Below are 23,898 nucleotides of genomic sequence, written 5' to 3' on the forward strand. Positions count from 1 at the left end.
TAAAGCTGGAAAGACTTCACTTGGTGGTTCCCAGACTGCCTCTTGGAGGCTCTCTGGAGAGGCTTGCAATCACTTCTATGGTGTGATCTAATCAAGTTTTGTTTTCTCAGCTCTGTCATTCTGATAAGCATTTTTGAGCTCATTATAAAATACTTAAAAAATCCAGGTACTTAAGAGTCTTCTGTGTTTTTGTTTTTGTTTTGGGATTGTCTTCTTTTTTTATTGAACATAACATGAGGTCTGCCCTCTTAACAAAATTTCTGGTGTGTAATACAGTATTGTTAAGTAGAGTCATTGTGCTGTACAGCAGATCTGTAGAGCATATTCATCTAGCATAACTGAAACTTTATACTCATTGAACAACAACTCCCCATTCCCCTTCCCGCAGTCCCTGCTAACCACCATTCTACTCTCTGCTTCTATGAGTTTGACTATTTCAGATTCCTCATATAAGTGGGATCATGCAGCATTTGTCCTTCTGTGACTGCTTATTTCAGTTAGCATAATGTTCTCCAGATTCATCTATGTTGTCACAGATGGGAGGATTTCTTTTTTTTTTTTTAAGGTTGAGTAATATTTCATTGTCTGTATATTCTTTACCCATTTATTCACTGATGGACAGTTAAGTTGTTTCCATATCTTGACTATTGGGAACAATGCTTCCATGAATATGGCAGTGCAGATATCTCCTTGTGATGCTGAGTTCAATTCTTTTGGATATATACCCAGGAGTGAGATTGCTGGGTCATATGGTATTTCTAATTTTAATTTCTTAGCCACCTCCATACTATTTTCCATAGTGGCTGCACTATTGCATTCCCACAAATAGTGCAGAAGGGTTCGAATTTTTCCACATTCTTGTCAACACGTGATCTTTTGTTTTTTGATAATAGCCATTCTTATAGGTATGAGGCGATATTTCATTGTGGCTTTTTTTTCTTTTTTTAAAAATTAGTTATCTATTTCAAACATATTAATGTAGATATGTCAATCCCAGTCTCCCAATTCATCCTCACCCCTGCCCCCACTTTCTCCCCTTGGTGTCCATAAGTTTGTTCTCTACATCTGTGTCTCAATTTCTGCCTTGCAGACTGGCTCATCTGTACCATTTTTCTAGGTTTCACATATATGCGTTAATATACGATATTTGTTTTTCTCTTTCTGACTTACTTCACTCCGTATGACAGTCTCTAGATTCATCCACGTCTCTACAAATGACCCAATTTCGTTCTTTTTTATGGCTGAGTAATATTCCATTGTATATATGTACCACATATTCTTTATCCATTCTTCTGTCGCCGGGCATTTAGGTTGCTTCCATGACCTGGCTATTGTAAATAGTGCTGCAATGAACATTGGGGTGCATGTGTCTTTTTGAATTATGGTTTTCTCTGGGTATATGCCCAGTAGTGGGATTGCTGGGTCATATGGTAATTCTATTTTTAGTTTTTTAAGGAACCTCCATACTGTTCTCCATAGTGGCTGTATCAATTTGCATTCTCACCAACAGAGCAAGAGGGTTCCCTTTTCTCCACACCCTCTCTAGCATTTGTTGTTTGTAGATTTTCTAATGATGCCCATTCTAACTGGTGTGAGGTGATACCTCATTGTTGTTTTGATTTGCATTTCTCTAATAATTAGTGATGTTGAGCAGCTTTTCACGTACCTCTTGGCCATCTGTATGTCTTCTTTGGAGACATGTCTATTTAGGTCTTCTGCCCGTTTTTTGATTGGGTTGTTTGTTTTTTTAATATTGAGCTGCATGAGCTGTTTATGTATCTTGGAGGTTAATCCTTTGTCTGTTGATTCGTTTGCAAATATTTTCTCCCATTCTGAGGGTTGTCTTTTTGTCTTGTTTGTAGTTTCCTTTGCTGTGCGAAAGGTTTTAAGTTTCATTAGGTCCCATTTGTTTATTTTTGTTTCTATTTGCATTACTCTAGGAGGTGGATCAAAAAAGATCTTGCTGTGATTTATGTCAAAGAGTATTCTTCCTATGTTTTCCTCTAGGAGTTTTATAGTGTCTGGTCTTACATTTAGGTCTCTAACCCATGTTGAGTTTATTTTTGTGTATGGTGTTAGGGAGTGTTCTAATTTCATTCTTTTCCATGTAGCTGTCCAGTTTTCCCAGCACCGTTTATTGAAGAGACTGTCTTTTCTCCATTGTATATCCTTGCCTCCTTTGTCATAGATTAGTTGACCATAGGTGCATGGCTTTATCTCTGGGCTTTCTATCCTGTTCCATTGATCTACATTTCTCTTTCAGTGCCAGTACCATATTGTCTTGATTACTGTAGCTTTGTAGTATAGTCTGAAGTCAGGGAGTCTGATTCCTCCAGCTCTGTTTATTTCCCTCAAGACTGCTTGGGCTATTTGGGGTCTTTTGTGTCACCATACAAATTTTAAGATTTTTTGTTCTAGTTCTGTAAAAAATGCCACTGGTAATTTGATAGGGATTGCATTGAATCTGTAGATTGCATTGAGTAGTATAGTCATTTTCAAAATATTGATTATTCCAATCCAAGAACGTGGTATATCTCTCCATTTGTTTGTGTCGTCTTTGATTTCTTTAATCAGTGTCTTATAGTTTTCTGAGTACAGGGCTTTTATGTCCTTAGGTAGGTTTATTCCTAGGTAGTTCATTCTTTTTGTTGCAGTGGTGAATGGGATTGTTTCCTTAATTTCTCTTTTGGGTATTTTGTTGTTAGTGTATAGGAATGCAAGAGATTTCTGTGCATTAATTTTGTATCCTGCAACTTTACCAAATTCATTGATTAGCTCTAGTAGTTTTCTGGTGGCATCTTTAGGATTCCCTATGTATAGTATCATGTCATCTGCAAACAGTGACAGTTTTACTTCTTCTTTTCCAATTTGTATTCCTTCTATTTCTTTTTCTTCTCTGATTGCCATGGCTAGGACTTCCAAAACTATGTTGAGTAAGAGTGGTGAGAGTGGACATCCTTGTCTTGTTCCTGATCTTAGAGGAAATGCTTTCAGTTTTTCACCATTGAGAATGATGTTTGCTGTGGGTTTGTCATACATGGCCTTTATTATGTTGAGGTAGGTTCCCTCTATGCCCACTTTCTGGAGAGTTTTTATCATAAATAGGTGTTGAATTTTGTCAAAAGCTTTTTCTGCATCTATTGAGATGACTGTGTTGTTTTTATTCTTCAGTTTGTTCATATGGTGTATCACATTGATTGACTGGCGTATATTGAAGAATCCTTGCATCCCTGGGATTAATCCCACTTGATCATGGTGTATGATCCTTTTCATGTGTTGTTGGATTCTGTTTGCTAGTATTTTGTTGAGGATTTTTTCATCTATATTCATCAGTGATATTGGTCTGTAATTTTCCTTTTTTGTAGTATCTTTGTCTGGTTTTGGTATCAGGGTGATGGTGGCCTCATAGAATGAGTTTGGGAGTGCTCCTTCCTCTGCAATTTTTGGGAAGAGTTTGAGAAGGATGGGTGTTAACTCTTCTCTAAATGTTTGATAGAATTCACCTGTGAAGCCATCTGGTCCTGGACTTTTGTTTGTTGGAAGATTTTTAATCACAGTTTCAATTTCATTACTTGTGATTGGTCTGTTCATATTTTCTATTTTTTCCTGGTTCAGTCTTGGAAGGTTATACCTTTCTAAGAATTTGTCCATTTCTTCCAGGTTGTCCATTTTATTGGTATAGTGTTGCTTGTAGTAATCTCTTATGATGCTTTGTATTCTTGCGGTGTCCGTTGTAACTTTTCCTTTTTCATTTCTAATTTTATTGATTTGAGTCCTCTCCCTCTTTTTCCTGATGAGCCTGACTAATAGTTTATCAATTTTGTTTATCTTCTCAAAGAACCAGCTTTTAGTTTTATTGATCTTTGCTGTTGGTTTAATATAATTAGAAAATGCTGTGAAAGCACTTTAATTAGCCTTAAGTAAATATTTGTGATAATTTAATCACAAATGCCATGGAATTTTTTCTGTAATACAAATAAATGAGATTTCCTAATCACCTTCTCCTCCCCTCCATTCCTCACCCTCCCAATTAAAATATCATGTTTGTCAATGTAGGAGAACATTTTAAAGTATGGTTGATATCTAATATATTTTTACAGTGTGACAGAAATCAATACTACTTAATATTGTGTTATATGCTATTTATAAATTATTGGTGATTGTTTTTATTCATTAAGGGTAAAATTCTGCTAAAGGACAGCTGGTTGGCTCAACTGTGATTGCTGTTTATATTTTTACAAATGCAATAATACAATTACAAATGGAATTATTTAAAATGCTTATGAATCTAAAACTTGCCCTACTTTACAGAGGTATGATAATAATAGCAATAGTAAGAACAACAGCTATAAGTTAATGAGCATTTACTCTGTGCCAAGAACTGTGCTAATTGCTTTGTAGATGTTATTCATTTTACAAAACCTTTGTGAAACAGGTTTTATTATCCTCATTTTACAGACAAAGGAACTGAGATTTAAAGAGGTCGTTGCAAAGCTAATGAGTTGCGATTGGACCCCAGTAGCCCTGACTCTATCACCTCTGCTCTTACAGTGATAACTGATAGCAATCTGTGTCCAGTGTCTACAGTGTTTTTATGGGCATTGCTTAAAAGTCACTATCTCCTTAGACCCCAACTTTATTCACAGTGTATATTATTTCAGTGTCTTTCTTAGGAAGCAATATAAAACTCTGCTGATAGTCATAAATGGAAAGACTTAGGAGTAAATGGACTAAACTAGACTGACTTTGACTAGGATAAAACAGGATCCTGAAACTTCTAATATTTTCAGTTACTCTGAGAAATGTGATTTTATTTTGTTGTCCAAATTTATTCTATCCACAGAGTCAAAGCCTCTTTTTCCACTCAGTCACATTAATGACACAAGCACACCCACCATAATATGACACATATATAAAATTAATTCTTCACTAAAATTTTTTTGGATGTTTTATGTTACTTTAGCTCACGTTTGTTTGATTTTAGCTAAATCTCAGGGGACTGGTTTCAAGACTCAGTTGTTCACATAGGGCTTTAAATAGAGTCCAGGTACCTTTGAATACTCTTGTGGCCCATCGTGCTTGGAGCTCTGTGCCTGCTAAGATGGATCCTGTAAGGCTGATGAAGCCAATCATAGCCAGTGTTGTCCTCTCTAGGTTTGAGGGAAAGACCAGCTTATACAGGAATATCTTCTTTGTGCAAAGGCTTTTGAGAGGTTCTTCCAGAAAGGGAAAAGAAAAGGTGTATCCTGTAGTGAAGATCACAACATCGATGTTTTCTTCCACTGTTCCGTCTTCAAAGAGAGCAGAGGTTTCTGTAAACTCCTTCACGCTGGTTTTCATAGTGACTGTCCCACAGAGGATACAGGTTGGCAGCTCATCATTCACAATTATTTTTGGTTTTTTCCTTTGACATAGAGGAGAAAATTATTCACTTCGGTTATATTTATAAGACACTCAGCAAATGATTTATTTAGTCAATTCAAAATATCTGCCACGTCAAGGGAGTAAATTGACCAATGTCTAATTCAAAGTTGTCTATCTGACTTACTGTTTCTATAACATCTTTTGTTTTCCTGCTCCCAGTAGAAGGCATGTAGAAAATGACTAAACCTACTCTTTCCTGTGGGATTTAAAATTCTCTATCTCTTGGGTCTAATTTCTGGAGCAATGTCAGGATCAAGTGCATAACAATCCATTTGATAATCAGTTTTGGGTCCACATCACCCAGGCCTGAAAGGATTGGCATTTGGCAAAGAGGAAATTACAAAAAAATTTTTGGATTAAAAAAATTGAATCTATTGATAGAGTTTCATAATAAATATTTTCATGATGAACATCATTCTACCTAATTGCAGCAGACATAATGTCTATAAAATTTACGTATTGAATCATTCGTAGTTATTAATTTTCTTCGTAAGTTGAAAGCCATTTTACCAAAGAAAAAATATTTGGGTCATGCATATAATAAAAGTCACATTTAATGACTTTACATGCATTTCAAAGTTTTCCTTTTCCTTGCCAATGTGTAGCTCTATATAGATGTGTATTAAAATATATAACTCTAGGAATTCCTATTGGCAGTTAATACCTCTAATCATTCAGCCAGAGTAGACATTTATTAAAGGTTAGTGAGAGCTGGCCATCTGCACTCACTGGTGCTGCAAATATTCTATTTGTGGATGGCAGCCATCCTGTGAACCCTCAAGGCCAGTTTAAATTTCCTAATTTTCAAACTGGATATAAAGCCTCCATCCTTCATTTTCTTCTAGCCTCATCAATTACTATTTTGCTACCAGACAGAGAGTATTCCTATTTCAAGAACTTCTGTGGTACTGATAGACATTGTCTTAAAAGAATAAGCTTAGAACAGGATAAACAAAGGCAATGTCACAATTATTGAACATTTTGAGTTCTGAATAAAATAGAATGAGAAATATTGATTAAATAACTTTACCATTAAATAAAAATATAAGTACCCCTTAGTAATATTTAGTCCATAATTAGTATGATCAAATCTTTTATTCAAGCCCCTCTCTTGACTCCACTTTAGTACACAGGAAGGCAGAACTTGTGCAGTAAAATTATGGCGTCGTCTTGTACCCATCATATTAAATGGGTAGCCCCCATCTGAAGAGCGGCTGATGACCCAGGTACCAGTTCTAGTACTGAGAAGAACCTAAAAAGTAAGGCAAGAAGGATAAATACATGTGCATCATTTTTGTAGTATTTTTCTTCACTATGTTTCAAACGATTTATAACATTCTGGCCTTATAACAACAGAGGACTGGTGAAGTTGTACCTAGATCTACAAATGACTAGCTGTTCCCACTGCTGTCATTATTTTCAGAAATCACTTTGACCTGATCTATGTATCGGTTAAGTATGTTCATCATGTTTAAAGTAAAGAATTATAGTACTAGTAGACATGTGCTATTGAGCTGGCAATTTTTTACATGTAAGTAATATAGGATTTAAAGTGAGGTTTTGAGAAAGCAATTTTAACTAAATTAAATAAAAATCTATTATTTCTAAATCTAATCATTGTCCTATAATTTATGATAAAGTGGAATAGATTTCTAATTTGTGAATCTATGCTTGGAATTTCTAAAATCATTATGCATACTTCTTGGGCAAAGTAACGGGTGCTTTTACCTCAAAATGAAGTACAAATCTGACTCCTTTTGAAAACTTGGAGATGTTGAGAAAACAACCTCCCCTTTCTCTTTTTACATGGGGGTTTTTCCAGAATTACAGAGAGAGAGTGTGAAAGAAAGACAGTTGGCATGGGTAGAACAATTTGCTCATTTGATCTTGTTCCAGGAGTACGTCTGAAAAATACTTAGTGATCTGGCATCCACACAATTTTCTTAGACCCTTCTTGGAGATGGTTCAGTTCTGTAAAGCGTGCGTTATGAGAGGCTTTAAGGATTTTCAAGATTTTTTTTTCACTCACCCAGTGTCCACATAATTTAGCGATTGGCCGGTGTGTTTTATAATCTTGAATACCACTCTCCAGACACCAGAAATGATGCTGGGGGTGGGAGTGCAGATTCAGAGATGGTATACCTGAGCTGCGGTTCGACTGAGCTCCACTGCAATGTCCCCTCCAGTGTTCCCAAGACCGATCACTAAGACGCGTTTGTCCTGAAAGCCTGTTGGGATCTTGTACTCTTGACTGTGCAGGATCTGGCCTTTAAACTTATGGATTCCTGAAGGGACAGAAGGATCAGAAATATCTAGAGTTATAACTCCTTAGTTGGCAGGCATAGGGTCTGTGGGAAAAGGGAAGTCCCAGAAATATGGCAGCACTTTGCTCCTCCTCCCAATTGCAGGAAGTAGAACCAGTATATCATCCCCTATCCCACTGGATGCTGTAAGCCCAGATACTGATTTAGTATAACATGCCTTGTTAAAAACATAGGAGAACTTATATTTCATGCGTGTTCCGTTTTAAAGCAATTACTTAGGGAAATCAAGCTTACTGCAGACAATAATAAGAAACATCTCATGCATGACCTGAACATCCTAGACAAGAAGTAGATTGTTGATGCATGTTATTTTACCCAATAGATATGTTCTATCAGAATGTGATTTATGTATATAAAATGTTTACAAATTGAATTAAGAAATTTTCTTTTTTACAACAGGAAATTGTGTGGCATGTTCTCATGTAAATAAAGTAATTATTCTTGTGATTTAGGCTTGTTACTTCATGCTTATTTTACTTTGTGTCTTATTATACGCTTAATGCCTTATTATACTGTATGCTTATTTATACTTTATTCTTTTGTTATTTATATTTGTATTTCTGACTGATCTTTCAAGCTCCTAACACTCTGTCAATGGAAGTATCACTATTACGATATTGATATACTATATATGAAAAGGGCTACCAAATATTTCTCCTCTTGATTTTTTTTTTTTTGGTAATTATCTCCTTGGCATATATAACAGACATAAACAATGGATTCATATAAACTAAGAATGGTAGTAACAGTGGAAGCAGAGCTATTTACAGTGCTGGCTGTGTCACTGGCAAAGTCCATTAACAATTCCTGAGAAATAAAAGTAGAATCTGGGTAATAAAGTCTAACCTTTTTCTTTTCCTTTGTACTTAGTCTAGTTTCACCTGCTCATAGGATACCATGTGAAGAGGCCTTGTACCCAGCATTTCAGACCAGAGATCCTAGTGTGAAATGGCTGTGCCTGACACTTCAGCTCAGCAGACCACATGCAGAAGTGCATTCAGGGAATGCCTCTGAATCTATACTACCACCGACCCCGAGTCATTGGAAGGGAATGCCAGATAGATGAAGAATGATGGGGCCAGGGGGCTGCTAAGCTGGCACACCAATTGACCCCTAGGAGCCCCAGCTAATATTGGACATGGGGGGAAAGCCTGTTGAATTCTTAGTTGACACTCATGCCACTTACTCAGTTCTGAACACCAGATCAGGTAAACTCAGTCACAAGAGTTGTAAAATTATGGGGGTTTCAGGGAAGGTCCAAGAACGGGCATTCATAGAACCATCAGAATGTAAACTGGACAAACATAGGCTCACCCATTCCTTCCTGCATGTTCCCGAGTGCCCCGTACCTCTGCTAGGAAGAGATATCTTGGGGGCTACTATACACCTAATGGGAGACAAATTGGAGACTGGTGTCCCCTTAGACAAAGGGCACAAGATGATAATGTTAATGGCTGAGAACAAACCTCCCCAGACAGAGCAAGTTGATCTCCCTGGAATAAATGCCGAGGTCTGGGCCCAGGGATGGGTGGGGTGAGCTGTAGGAGCCAGTCCCATGATAGTCCATCTAAAATCTGTACGTACATGGACCAATAGAAAACAGTACCCACTCTGCTGGGAGGTCTTGTTGGGAACTGCCCATGTCACAGGGCCTAACTGACCAGGGCCTTATTAGACCATGTCAGTCAGCCTGTAATACCTCCATTCCCCCCGTAAAGAAACCCAATGGGAAATACCAGATGGTACAGGACCTCAGGGCAGTCAATGAAGCCACTGAAGATATACACCCAGTAGTGTCTAATCCTACACCCTGCTGGCCACTCTACCGTCCACCAGGACCTGGGGCTCTGTATCAGATTTAAAAGATGTCTTCTTCTGTATTCCATTAACCACAGAGCCGCAAGAAATTTTTGCTTTTGCGTGGCAGGACCCAAACATGCAACAAAAACAACAATACTGCTGGACAGTCCTGCCTCAAGGGTTCAAAAATTCTCCCACCATCTTTGGGGAAACTTTAGCTAAAGACCTAAAAGATCTACATCTGGAGGAGGGAACCCTCCTCCAGTATGTAGACGAAATTCTGATTGCCAGCCTTACTAAGGAGGCCTCTGACAAAAATACTGTAACCACCCTGAACAACCTAGCAGATAAAGGATATAAGGTATCCAAGAAAAAGGTTCAAACACCACAAACTAGGGTGACCTACCTAGGCGTCATTCTCACAGAAGGTAAGAGAAGCATACGCCAGGAAAGGAAAGAAGTCATTTGCTGCCTCACCCCTCCTAAAAACTAAAAGACAGCTTAGAGGTTTCCTGGGGATGGCCAGGTTTTGCCACATCTGGATCCCTAACTATGGTTTAATAGCTGGGACTCTGTATGAAAAGTTGAAAAGAAAAGATAATGATCCTTTTGAATGGAATTCAGAATGTGAAGGGGCCTTTCAAGAACTGAAAAAGCAGTTACTTCAGACTCCTCTCCTGGCCCTCCAAAATTTAGCTAAACCCTTTGACCTTTACATTCATAAAAGAAAGGGAATCACCCTTGGGGTATTAGCTCAAAAAAATGGGACCCCTTACTCAGGTGGTTGCTTATTTCTCCAAACAATTAGATCAAACTGCTAAGGGATGGCTTCCTTGTCTACCAGCAATAGCAGTTACTACAACCCTGCTAAAGGAGGCTGAAAAGTTAACATTTGGTCAGCCAATCACTATACGCACTCCACACCGGGTTCAGGCTTCAGTTAAGTTCTAAGGGAACAGAATGGCTAACCCCCAGAAAGTCAGTTCAAGTTCAGGCTATGCCTTTAGACAACCCAGTGGTTACCATAAAAAAACTGTCACAGGCTAAATCCTGCTACTCTGCTACCCACAGAAATAGGGCCCTTGGAGCATGATTATATGGAAGCCATAGACACGATCTATTCCAGTCGCCTTGACCTAGGAAGTGAGCCTCTCCCAAACACCGAAGAGGAATGATTCACAGATGGGAGCAGTTTTATGAGAGAAGGAAAAAGGCTGGCAGGATAGGCAGTGACCTCCCAGACCTAAGTCATAGAAGCAAGAAGCCTACCCCCAGGGACTTCTGTCCAAAAGGCCTAGCTGATAGTCTTCACCTGAGTCTTAGACAGGGAAGATTTTACAGAGATGTTTACACAGGTTCCCAGGATATGCCATCCTGCACACACAGGGCTATTTGGAAGGAAAGAAGTATGCCTGCTGTGGAGAATAAACAGGCGAAACATGGCTTAAATATACTGAAGCTCTTAGAAGCAGTACAGCTTCCAAAAAAGGTGAGTGATTCATTGTAGGGGTCACCAAGAGAAGGATGCAGAGGTCATAAAGGGAAACAACAAGGCCAATGCAACTGCTGAAAGGGCAGCCCTAGAACCAGTAACTTGGCAACTACCCCTCATACCTCAAAGGCCAGATCCATCCAATTATTCCTCAATCTGCACAAAGGAAGAATTAAACAGAGCCTGAAAATGGGGCTTCGATAGAGATCTAGGAGGCCATGCGTGGCTAGTTAATGAACACGGGCAATACTTCTTCACCCAAACTGCAGCTTGTCAAGCCGTCAGGGAGGCTCATCAAGGAACTCACTACAGGTATATAATTGGCTAGTTGAGGTCATGGTAACTCCTGGCATGAAAAGTATAATCAGTCGGAGAGTTGAGACATGCCCCATGGGCACAATGAACAACTCCAACACCAGACCCCCGAGAGGCCCCCAGGTAAGGCCCATTCAGACCAGAGGGATATATCCTGGGGAAGATTAGCAGACTCATTTCACTGGCATGGTGAGAGTACCTGGCAATTTCAGGTATCTCTTGGTGCTAGTAGACTCTTTTTCTGGGTGTATAGAAACGTTACTAACAGAAATAATTCCCAGGTTTGGGCTTCCAGGGTCCCTACAAAGTAATAATGGTCCAGCATTTGTATCTCAAGTGATGAAGGGGATAATGAGCACTGTGGCAGACCTTGCACTCAGCCTAGAGACCTCAATTGTTGGGGACAGTAGAAAGAGCCAATCAGACTTTGAAATGGGCCTTAGCCAAGCTATGTCCAGAAACTCAAGAAGACTGGATTAAGTTGCTTCCAATTGCCCTGCTCCGCATGTGATTAGCCCCAAGGGATAAGTGAAAGTTAAGTGCATTTGAACTCATCTATGGTACAGCCACTACCCGAGCCCGAGAGAAGGGAAACCTTAACTTGAAATGGAACAACTCAAGTGTGCCCTCCAGGGAGGAGAAACTATGAAAGCTTTCATGGAATATGGTAACCAGGTGCTGCCTGCACCCACCAACCTGGCCCTCCACCCATTCTGGCCAGGAGACTGGGGACACCTAAAAACCTGGAAAGCCAGCAGCCTTGAAGACCAGCTCAGTCCTAAGGGGAACGGACCCCACTTGGTGACCCGAACCACCTACTCTGCCCTGACGTTGCAGGGATTGCTCTGTGGCCACATCACCCTTGAGTGAAGAGGACCCTAAACCCCAACCTCCAGAGAGACAACCTGGGGCCATGGACCCCCACCCTGTCTCATGCGAACCTCTCTCTGACCTGAAGCTTTTCTTCCAAAAAAACAACAAAATGTGACCAGGGATACTTAGGCCACTGCAGTGAGCCTCCATATCAGGGCACGTTTGCCTACAGGCAAAAGACCTAGATACGCGCATTTTTAGGAAAAACTTGCTCTTGCTAATATTTGGGCCACGTATCTTAAATTATCTGGTGTCCTTTGTCTCCAAAGGGTTAGACAAACGATGGTCGCTCAGCAATACGAACAGTTAGGGTTGACGCCTGGTGACCATCAAACACATCTAAAGGCATCTGGGAAGAAGTCTGGTCCTCTTCCGGGTGGGGGGAGGTACAAAAGATGGACCTGCGCCCCCTAGCGCCCCTCAAGGATGAGGAGCAGGACAAAAGACAGGAGGGATTTGTCACCAGCAGAGCCTAGTCTGGGTAATAAGATAAAGTCTAACCTTTTCGTCTTTTCCTTTGTGCTTAGTCTAGGGTCACTTGCTCACGGGGTGCTGCGTGCCGAGGCCTCGCTCCCGGCCCTTCAGACCTGAGTTCCTAGCGTGAAACGGCTGCGCTGACGCCTCAGTTCGGGGGAGCGTGCGGAAGCGCAGCGCGTGACCCTCAGTTGAAGGCGGTGGCGGTGACTGGCTGCGTGCAGAGTCTCTGGGTCCAAACCTCGATCTGGAGCGTGCGCCGTACGCCTGTGCCTGTCTCGCGAGAACTCTGCCCCCAACCCTGCTGACAGAACCCTGCAACGCAGCCCCACCGCGTCCTCTCCTGGAGAGCGCCTTCTCTAGAGCCAGATCTCGCACCTGTCCACTCTCTAATCAAAGAATAAAGCTTTCCTCTGCTTCTGAACCAAATTTGGTCTCTTGGCTCGAACAGCACCGGGCAGGAGGACCCTCGTTGGGGACCAACTCGAAAGGGTCGGTGGTAACAGCTTCAGCAATGAGAGGTGGCAGAGGAAACAAACAGCGATGGGGCCGGCCACCTTCAGACCCCGTGACCGGTGAGCTGAAGCCCTGACAGTGAATCGGAAAGGGAGGCGCTGCACTTTAGCGGGCTCCTCAGCCTCTCACCCCAATACTTCAAGTACTTCTGCAATTTTAATGTAAAAAGATGAAACTGTCTCCTGGAACCTATCATTCTCCTACCAGACAGTCACTGCTTCATTCATTTACTCAATAACGTTTATTGAAGAGCTACTATATATAACACAATGTTTTAATAGGAATCTTTGCCTGCTGAGGCCCCCAAAGCTGCAAACTGAATGCACTAAATATGGCAACAAATAGTTGCCACATTCCTAGGGAGGCGCTCAACCCACCAGGCAGAATTTGCAAAGAAGGTGTACGCAGGCCAGTTTTGTGATCCTTTGCCTCTCACTTACTTTCAGGGATTGAAGTCGAAGTGGCCAGAGGTTGGAAATTGGAGACGTTCAGGAAAGGATTTAAAGTGCTGTTGCATTTTTTGTCTCCTTGACACGAAGCCGTATTCGAGGGGCTTCTGGGAGACCCCTGCGAGACCTCGACCCTTGGAGGCTATGGAGCACAGAGACTGGTGTGTGACCCACGCTTGAACTGCCTGCGAGGGGTGGCTGCACCAGTAGCGAGTTTTTCATCTACTGCTGACGGTGTGGAATACATGTCTCATATGGACCAGATGAAAGCCACGCAGGAGAGAGCCTGTCTGATGCCAGTTTAAAGGGACTTTGCACAAGGTAGCCATCTGGACTGGCAATGAGACCTTAACAGATAGTCTATGGAAATGACCTGGGGAGGAGCTAGGGTTCAGGGACTTGTAAAGTGGCCATTCTGAGAGTGCTTGGTCTGTAGCAACAGGGGCTGCACGGAACGATCCCTTGTCATGGGGCGTCTCTCTGGAGCAGAGCCTAGGAAAGCACCCCACAAAGCATGGATCTTAAACACCCCCAAGGCCTGAGAGAACTAGCACCCGGTTGGTGCCAGTCAAGAAAGACTTTTCCTGCCCCCTTACTTCTTCTTGTCCTTGCCCTGACTCCAGTTCTGGAAGGGCCAGAGACTGCAGCTGGTGAGTGAAAGGTTTGCAGGAGGAGGAGCTGGCAGAGGAAGGGGGCAGAGCCAAGCGCACCATGTCTTCTCACTGCGGCTGTCAGCACAAAGCAGGAGCCAGCTGGGGGAGGGGAGAAGCTTCATCATTACAGGTAATTGCCAGTTTTTACTATTACACGAGACAGAACGTTTCAGTTATAAAAATGAGAAGTTGGGGGAATTCCCTGGCAGTCCAGTGGTTAGGACTCTGTGCTTCCACTGCAGCGGGCACGGGTTCCATCCCTGGTCAGGGAACTAAGATCCTGCATGCTGCGTGGCACGGCCAAAAAAAAAAAAAAGATGACAGAGGAGGACTTTTCATTATTTGAGAGTGAGCAGAAAAGCGGTGGGAATGGCCTGAAGTTGCAACCAAGGGCAGGAGAAGGACAAGCCCCACAGATGAGGCCTGCAGGGACATTACAAGAAAAAGTCCAGTTGGTTAATAACTCTACATTACATGACCTGTACTTTCAACATTGTATATATAACCCAAGGCACTGTTTCAGGTTTTAGGTTTAGGAGATGTGAGAATACAAGGCAGTCTCTACCCTTAAAGAGTTCATCCTCGAGTGAGAAATAGGTAAACAGACAATAGCTAACTAACGCTTATTCAGACCTTACTGGCAAGTCCCAGACATTCTTCTAAGGACTTTATACATATGAATTAATTTAAACCTCACAACAACCCCAAAGGGTGAACAACATTATGATGCAATTTTACTAATGCTGAGAGTGGAGGCACAGAGAGCTTAAGCAACTTGCCCAAGGCCATACAGTAAGTAGCAGAGCTCCATGGGGAAGTCAGGTCATCTGACTCTGGGCTCAGCTGTCAAGCATGATACTATGCTGCCCCCCCCAGAACAGGAGGTGTTACGATGCCTTCAATGGGGCATCAGCCTAGACTGAGCCAGGGAAGTCATCCTGGAGGAGGTGATTTTTTTTTTTTTTTCAAAGAATGACATTAGAAAGATGATTAGGAATTTGAAAAGGGAAGCCCTAAGAGGGTTTCAAGAAGGGGGAAGAGCACGTGCCCCGAATGCATTAGAGAGTGGGGCTTCAACCCATTCACTGAGGTTTGGCTGGAGAGAAGCTTCCTGAGGGCTCAACCTCAGTTCATAGATTTTGTATGTACCTAACACAATGCTTTTCAGATAATAGGTTCTCCATAATTGCATATTTGAGCAGGGGACCCAAGAAAAAGTATGGAATGCATAGGTAGTTCTGAATCAATGATTATGTCAATAATGCCTTGCCCCTTCCCCTGCCCCAAAGGAATCTATTTGGTAAATCAAAACTACTAATTCAGAAAAAAAAACGGTCTGCTAGGAGGCACAGGGCCTAGTTTGCCTTGTCAGCAAATATCTCTGGAATAGTTTGCTATTGTGGTTTCTTCATCTTATACTTGTTCCCCTACTGTTATGTGTTGGAAAATGCTTAGCAACTACCTTAGGAGAAGGAAGACCAGGAGCTTGAAGTCCATGCACAACGCTCACAAAGTTTAAGAACATTTGTTAATAATTGATCAAATATAATTAGGCATTTGTGACCACTAACCTGTAACTAATGATTACAACTGATGTGTGTTTAGAGAGTCACTCTTACACAACTTCTGAGTGTGGGAGAGAGGAGAATGAAGAGGGGTGACCTGCAGAACTGCACTTTGTGCTACCCATCCCGTGATTCCTGTGTGGGCTCTGGGAGGATCCAGCACTCTGAGATGGAATGGCTGCTGAGGCTTATAACTGGGGTTATAACTTAACTAAGAGGGAGAAATACTTCTTCGTCTGGGGGACCACCTGCTTCTTAGGAAGCAGGTTCTTCCAAGCAATTCTCAGATGGTGGATAATAGCTTCCAAAAGGTCATGATTCATAACAGTAGTAGCTATTGTTTATAGAGTGCTTACTGTGTGCTCCGTACTATGCTAAGTATTTTACATGGATGATCTCATTTCATCCTCATCACTACTCTGAGATGGGAACTTATATTTCCACTTTGCTGAGGCTTAGAGAGGTTATGTTCATCCAAGATTAAGCAACTAGCACAGGGTCTGGATCCAGAGCTTTGTGCATAACTATTATGCTAAATGTTACTTATCCAGGGCCATTGCCTGCAGGGAACTGTAGCAGACCAGAACTTCCTGGAAAGCTTACATCGTATCCACTCACCAAGATACCTCACTCTGGAAACACAGAGGAAATTGGGATTATCTGTCCTGCTGTCCCCCATAACAGATTCTTCTAAAGTCTGGTCGTAAACCAAGACCCCCTCAGGGGGAGTCCCTAAAATCTATGTGTGTGGGTTTCTTCCTTCTCCAATATCTGGGTTTTAGGGCAAAAGAAAGGGGCACCTCAATATTTCTACTACAATTATTCCTCCCCCACCTCCCTGAGGTCATTAAAGTATGTAGAAATGTCTGCTCTCAAGATGATCCAAAACTATGTTGCTACTCTAGTTTGTTTAGCCAGTCTCTTTCCTTGGGACCACTTCTGCCAGTCTGGACACTTCATGCTGCCACAAAGATCATCACCTCTCAGCTCCTGATTGCTCTTTTGCAGCAGTGTTCTTTAGTTATAGTCGCAGTGGAACTGAAGGTAGTTAGGGGTAAAGGATTAGCCACCTCAAACCTGACAAGACACTTAATTCCAAAAGCATCTCTTATTTGACACTTGTGACAACATTTCCTCATAGAAACATTGTTATAAGAGGCAGTTATATATTCCTTTAGTACTATGTGATTATGTATTTAGCCCATAGACTAGCAGCAAGCCTGAAGCTGACCCACCATTTACAATATTCCTTCTTTGTAAAATTATGTACTGAATTCCCCCTCGGTTCCTAACACATTTTGAAAATAGAATAGTTTGTTAATTTGAGATTGTGTTTTAAGATTTATATTTCATTTTTTATTGTCTAAGGTTTGCAAACTTTCTTCTTCACATCTTCGTTTCTTAAAAGTTCTTTTAATTCCTCAAAGAAGTTTCAAAACTTCATACTCAATTGCCTTTAGGGCCACTTATGAGTAACGGAAGAAGAGTAGCTTTACTACATTTTAGTAATCCTCACTTGACTTCAAAAGATGGAGATTTGCCAATTGTGAGTTTATTAAAAAGAATGTGCCATTGGATCAAAAGCATTTCCAAAGGGGAATTTCTAAAACTCCTTTGTGTGGATAGCCCTGCTTTAAGAGGTGGATGGATTATTATTGTGATGACTATTTTGAAGGGTGACAATAATTCTTTGTATGTATAATTTCTGGTCTATTTCTTAAAAAAAATTCTGTCAAGTTTCCTTGTATTCTCACTTCCTTTAAGTTATTGAATTACAGGTCACTCCTGATTCAAATGACCTGTAATTTAATGACAAAATTCGAAGCCTATTTTTTTTCATGACCGATCTGATAGTTTTGAGCCTTATGTGATCACTGAGCTTGAATCAGACAGGCATGATAAAACTTAAATGATAAGATCAGCATTTATATTAATAAATAAATAATAAAATCTGACACCTCTATAGTGTTTTATAACCTTCAAAGTTATTTTGTACATATTATTTCTGAGGGTAAACATAAAGTTGTCTATAGTCATGAGGAAGTATTTCCAATTACAAATCAGTAACTTCTAGAAGAACCCAGAAGAGTAGGCATGGTTTCAGGTAGAAATGACTCACCAGGAAATGACTCCAAAGGTAAATGGGGATTCAGGAAGTGTCCAGTGCAAACCATGACAGCATCAAAGATAGCTCTGTCCAGCTTCCCCTCTGTCTCTGTGACAACATCCCACTGACCAGTTTCGGAGAAGTCAGGACGCTTTGTTACGCTGCACACTGTGGTCTGAAAGCAAAAGACAAACACTCGCTTTCCATCAGTCATCTTGGGACCTCATACAATGACCGTATGGTAACCATGTCTGTTATTTCAAGTGGGCCAAGTCAGTCCCACGATAGGAGGTCTGTTAACACTGGCTTATCTTTTCCCTAGAGAAGTTAAATAATTTGTGCAAAGTCTCCAAAGTGGTCATATAGATTAGGACCCAGAACATCTGAATGCCTTCACTGCAAGGAAGAAAGATTCAGTTTTTACTCCTGGTGAGAAGGAGATGAATTAAAATACCGAATGTTGAAAAAATTTAGGAAAATGAGTTCTGACCCATTATAGTATCTGTGGTTCAGACTTCTAGTCATTTCTTCCCAATGGGTTTCATGAACAAAATCCATTTTTCCTTTCCTCTCAAAAACATTCTAAATTTTATCCTGAATGAGAGTCTGGATTCAGAGGAAGAACCAGGAAATTCAGTATTTTAGTGACTTATTTGAGTAAAACATGACCAGCAGGATTATTATCTGCCTTATTCATATAGAGAGAAAGTCAGGAAGAAGTTTACTTAAGCATCCCATTTCCATCAGATTGGTGAATGGGCCAGCCCCTACTCATTAACCTTCCATAACCCAAGGTACCTTACTCTAAACTGAATGTATTTCAGAAGGTCAAAGTGCTCAGCAAACTCTTGGAGGTAGTCCCAAAATTTTTCTTGCTTCATGAAATTGGGATAATCTTCTTGGAAGGGGAAGTCGCTGTAACATGACATTTCTTTGCAGACGTTTGTCACTAATGACTTGTAGACCCTGGTTATCCCATCTTTAGAAGTCTCCTGTGGTGAAAGCACAGTTAGCTTGATGGGGTGGTGGGGGGGATAGGAGGAAGAGAAAGAGACCATCAGCAGTTAGTGTTCCACTTGTAATTCCAAAGAGTTCCTGGAAAAGTTAGCATTGGGTCCCCATGCTATAGTTATCAGAAATCATTGGTGGGGTTGGAATTGTTAAATACGGTATCTTTCTCAAACTACAAAGAAGCTAACAACATTTAATAGGGCTCTCCAAGAATGACACTGCCCTTAAATAATTCCATGAACACGGGCCCATGGTCTATCTTGCTTATCTTCTCCTTCTTCCCTTGCCATGATTATTCCCTCCACTCATGCTCTGCACCTCTTCCTCTTGCCTTTGTTTAAGGAACTCCTCACTAATTTTTCTGTTTATTGTCTATGTATATTTTCAACCTCTCTCTTTTTATTGGCTCCTTCCCATCCACACTTAAAATACTGAAGACTCAAATTTTCAAAACAAAACAAAGCTCCCTTTCAACCTGTATCCCCTTCCAGCCTTGTCTCTCTCTGTCTTATCTAGGTCTTCATGAAAGAATCATCACATACTGGCAGCCTCTGTTTTCTCCTGGACTCCTCAACTCGTTGTCTTGTCTCGATCTCTGTCACTCAAAAACAAAACAACAAAACAAAAAGATCTATATTAAAGGCACCAGTGAACTTCTCGTGGCCGAAGTTTTCTTCTTCAAGTCTCTTTCTTCACCATCATGTTCTCTAAGAAGCCTTCCATGACCCAACAGATCTTCACAAGGTAGCTATTGTGCCCTGCCCCAGCACACTGTACTTTGAGCACAGAACCAATCACACTGCATTGTAGTGATCTGTTTACTGTTTCTGTTCCCCACCAGACAGTAAGGAGGGCTGGGTCCTTGTCTATCTTGTTTCCCATATGTCCTGGTAGAGGGACAACACGAGTACTTGTTGAATGAATGAAAATGAATACTACAATTGCATTTTTGAAAAAAAAAAGTAGTTGTATGACTGGAAAAAATTACATCAAAATTTTGATAGTGCTGACTCATGAGTATTGATATTATATTTAATTTGTATTTTTCTTTTGTTTAACTCAGTACTGTTTTCTAAAATTAATCTATATCACTTTACAATAGGAGAAGGAAAACAAACCAACCATGGGGTCAAACAGCAGAAGGTACACAAACCAGACCTAATACTTTCTTCCACATTGACATTTGGTGGCTTGAAGAGGTCCATAGTACACCAGAAAAAAATTATTTTTCCTCAGTATGCTATAATCCTAGGGTTGTGATCATTTACATGCATTTGCTTATTCTGTTTTCTTCACCATCCATCAAAGACTGGCAAATGCTGCCTCCTCCAAGAAGGCTTCCCTCATTCATACCAGTTTGAAGTACCCTCCCCAACCTTGAGCTCCCACTAAAGGCTGCTCTTCTCTCCCCAACCAAAGCATTTAGTACTTGGGCCTCCCGTCTTCTGACACCTTATACCCTACCACTGGGGCAGGCCCCTTTATTCCCTCTGAAGACCCTGCTGTTCCCAGTAACCAGGACCAATTTTGGTCAGAGGCAGGGGGTATTTAGTCATTTCCAGCCCCACTTCCTGATGCTCAAGTCACCTAATAGCTGGCCTAGCCTTGAGCATACCCCACTAGGCTGCATATTACATTCCTAAGAAGGGTGGATTAGTGCCTGTGTTCTTCTTCTTCTGATAATGTGAAAGATACCCCCTAGACCTTTCAAGGTCTGGATTCTTGCCTCACCCTTGCCAATTCTCTTCCCAAAGACCTGAACAATGCCTGGGGGCTGGGGCTTCACTCCCTGATGCCAACTTCTGTCCTTCCTAAAGTGTCATCTGCTCCATATTCACCAATGCCATTCAGCTTACCCAATGTGACACTCTGCTACTTTGTCTTACAATGTCCCTGCTCCAGAAATCATCGTAACTTCCAATACTATGTTTGTGTATTAGACTTAACTCTGTCTTCCTCTCTCCTCCAACTGTCTCTTGTCCCTACCCTGCCAGTTGTCCAAGTTCATCGCCTATCAGACTGCATCCTGCCTGGGGTCAGCACAACACCATAACAAACTTGTGCTACTGCAGTGAGCTGCTCCCGTAATGATCGCCAAGGTAGGCTAAAGCGACCATGCCTGGGCAGGGACAAAGCAAACGGCCAGATTATGATTGGTGGGAATGGGAGGGTATGAACTACGCACAGTAAACTTCCACAGTCCCCCGATGTCATTACTTCTTTCAAAGCAGGTAGGCTCCAGGTCCTCATCCAAGCAGCATTTGATGGAGGACAGGCCACTCACACCAGCTCCAATCACTGCAACTCGCTTGGCCATGGTGTGTTCTGTATGAGATAGGTTGAGCAGACCTTCTTTATATGACAAGGCTAGAAGGGAGCCCTTGTCATAGAAGTCAACTTTTACAGTGATCCTTTCATCTTTGAGCTGAGGCAGAATCACATTTTGTTTAAAGATGAGGGCTCTGAAATCACACTGGTTTGGTTTGAATCCTGGCTTCCTTTATTTACAGTATGACCTTAGGCTAGTTGTTTATCCTCTGTGTGCCTCAGTTTTCTCATCAGCACAATGGGAGTGGAAATAATAATACCTATTTAAAATATTTGTTGTGAAATTAAATGACTGAGATATGTTGGAAGGGTTATAGAAGCGTGTCTGCTACATAGTAAGTGCTCAATTAAATTTTGCTCTTATTATTAGCTAGTGTAGCCAGGACCTTGATCTCCTTAAGACTTTAGATCCTCTCAGTATTAAAAGGACTCTTTGCTAACACCTAGTCCCTCTGAAATGCTAGGAATTGCAACAAGCAAAAATGTTAGTTTTTATTCAAAGCATCTAAAGTTCTAAAGAATAGCTAGTCATGGGCCATGTCCCGCCAGCAAAAAAGATATTACATGCATTTAGGGGAGGTTCTTAACTTTGCACAGAGAAAGGTTGATTCACCATAATACAGAACTGTGGTCATATGGTCATATGGAAATGGGGATGCCATGTTGTCAGGAAAGATTGGAGGAAGAGTGAATGTGTCATGGGGATTTATAACCAGTTTTTCTTGATTTTGTGTTTTGGGCTTCTGCAAACATCAGCATAGCTTTTGCTTTGATCAGATGTGCTAACCACCGAGTTGATCTCAGCAAATCAGGTTTATGTCACACGGAAGACTTTGAAGTGTCAGGAGTCCTCACTCTCAAGTGCTGCCTTTCCCTCAACCCTCATGGCCAGTCTGAGAAACACACAAAGAGTAGTTGAGACCTCAAAGTATCTGCTTTATAAAATATACTTAACTGATTTGACTTTGCCTATGAAGACATGGTACTTTTTGAGGAGAGATCTTGCCGTATAACTCTTATGTGACTTTTGTAGTGTCATGACACTCACCATAGTGGTGTTTGCCTTGAGGAACCTAGGGAGAACATATTTATTGAGCCCTGATTACCAGTAAATGGGAAAACATATAGCATCATCACTGAACACGACTTAAGGCCACTCTGCTAACAAGAGGTTGAGTCTGGAGAGACTTTGGGTATCTGAGTATGAGCCTGGATGTGCACATCTCATTGGTCTGAGAGCCTGAAGTGTCCTGTGATTCCTGCTACTAAGCCTCTTCCCTCACCTGAGCTCAGGTTTGCTGCCACACCTTCTGGTTGGGCTTGGGGGATTTTGACCTTTTGGTTTTGTAGTTTGCCTCCTAGCCAGATCAGAACCCCCAGGCACAAAACCAAAGTGAAGTTACTGACTTTACAGAGGGCAGAAGAAGACTGCTGAGCCCTTGGACCCTTCGGACTCACCTGGTTCCAGAGGAGGATCTAGGCAGGGACTTGCAACAAGGATCAGAGGGATTTCTCAGGGCTGCCTGTTTCCGAATCTTACCTGCCATCCTACCCTTTGTAAGGTTGAGACCTTCACGCCTGGCTTCATTATTTATAGCAAAATTTACACTTTTACCCCTGAGACTTTTTGTTTATTTAGGAGTCTCTTTTGATTTGGAAGAGTTGGGCAGGCTGCAGTAAGAATGGACTTTGGAGGCAGCAGAACTGGCTTTGAACTCTGTCTCTGCAACTGACTAGGCATGTGACCCCAAACAACCCACTTACACACCTTAAGGTTTACTGTTTGCAAATAAGAAAAATAGCCATATTGAAGGATTGTTTGGGTCTTAAACAGTGATAATAATTACACAAAACTGCCTAGCACCAAATACTTACTCAGCATTCATTTCCCACCTCCCTAACTGACTCTCTCCTTTCCTCTCTTCTTCCTGGAAAAGACAGCTCATGCAGATAAAATTTATCAACAAGTTTGGAAACATATAGGCAAACATACCTATGACTTCCTTTGGATTGAGTAAAAGGTTTAGATGGCTTTTAATCAGAAATAAATGGCCTCCACCAATAAGAACACTTAAACTTCCAGGGCACTAGGTAGAGGTCTGGAATTGGCAGATCTCTCTGTGCTGTGTTTTTGCAATAATAATATGAAAGAAATAGTTGTTAACTGATCTGGTTAAAATGCAAAATGTGCTGCAGTGAATAGACTGGCAGCAAATTAATTCACTCAACAGATGCACCCTGTGTACCTCTAAGGGCAGGTACTGAGCCAAGCATGGGGACCCCCAAAATGATTAAGAGACAGTGACTTAAATAATAATAATAAATAGAGACCCAGTGACTGTCCACAGGAAGATGCCACTATATGGAGAGAGGCTGACACACATGATATCATATGGTACGTCCTGTAACAGCAGTGTGCTCTGGGTACAAATGCTTGCAGACACTCTTGGGCTGCTTAGCTATGCCTGGAGACCTAGTTAGAGACACATAGTAGGCTGTATTTTTCCTGGGCAAAAACACCTTGTCCTTTACAGACTGACTTAGAGACTGTCTAAGTGCCAAATAAT

The 23,898-nt window shown here is 41.4% G+C and overlaps 1 protein-coding gene and 1 long non-coding RNA gene across 2 annotated transcripts in view; one reads left to right on the forward strand and one right to left on the reverse strand.

The window, feature by feature from the left end:
• The window catches only part of FMO4 (flavin containing dimethylaniline monoxygenase 4), a 33,848-nt gene that overhangs the window by 8,988 nt on the left and 962 nt on the right, over positions 1-23,898 (reverse strand). The window contains 6 exon segments of the mRNA XM_082438145.1: positions 5,052-5,404; positions 6,477-6,676; positions 7,567-7,709; positions 18,005-18,167; positions 18,796-18,984; positions 21,189-21,328. Of these exon segments, the coding sequence (XP_082294271.1) occupies positions 5,052-5,404; positions 6,477-6,676; positions 7,567-7,709; positions 18,005-18,167; positions 18,796-18,984; positions 21,189-21,328 (1,188 nt within the window).
• On the forward strand, positions 7,717-14,252 carry LOC309649524. The gene is made up of 2 exons (XR_014257183.1): positions 7,717-11,037; positions 12,756-14,252. It is a non-coding gene; the product is annotated as an uncharacterized lncRNA (long non-coding RNA).

The sequence above is a fragment of the Balaenoptera physalus genome, assembly GCF_965194825.1.
Source record: "Balaenoptera physalus genome assembly, chromosome: 1".
NCBI classification, from domain to species: Eukaryota; Metazoa; Chordata; class Mammalia; order Artiodactyla; family Balaenopteridae; genus Balaenoptera; species Balaenoptera physalus.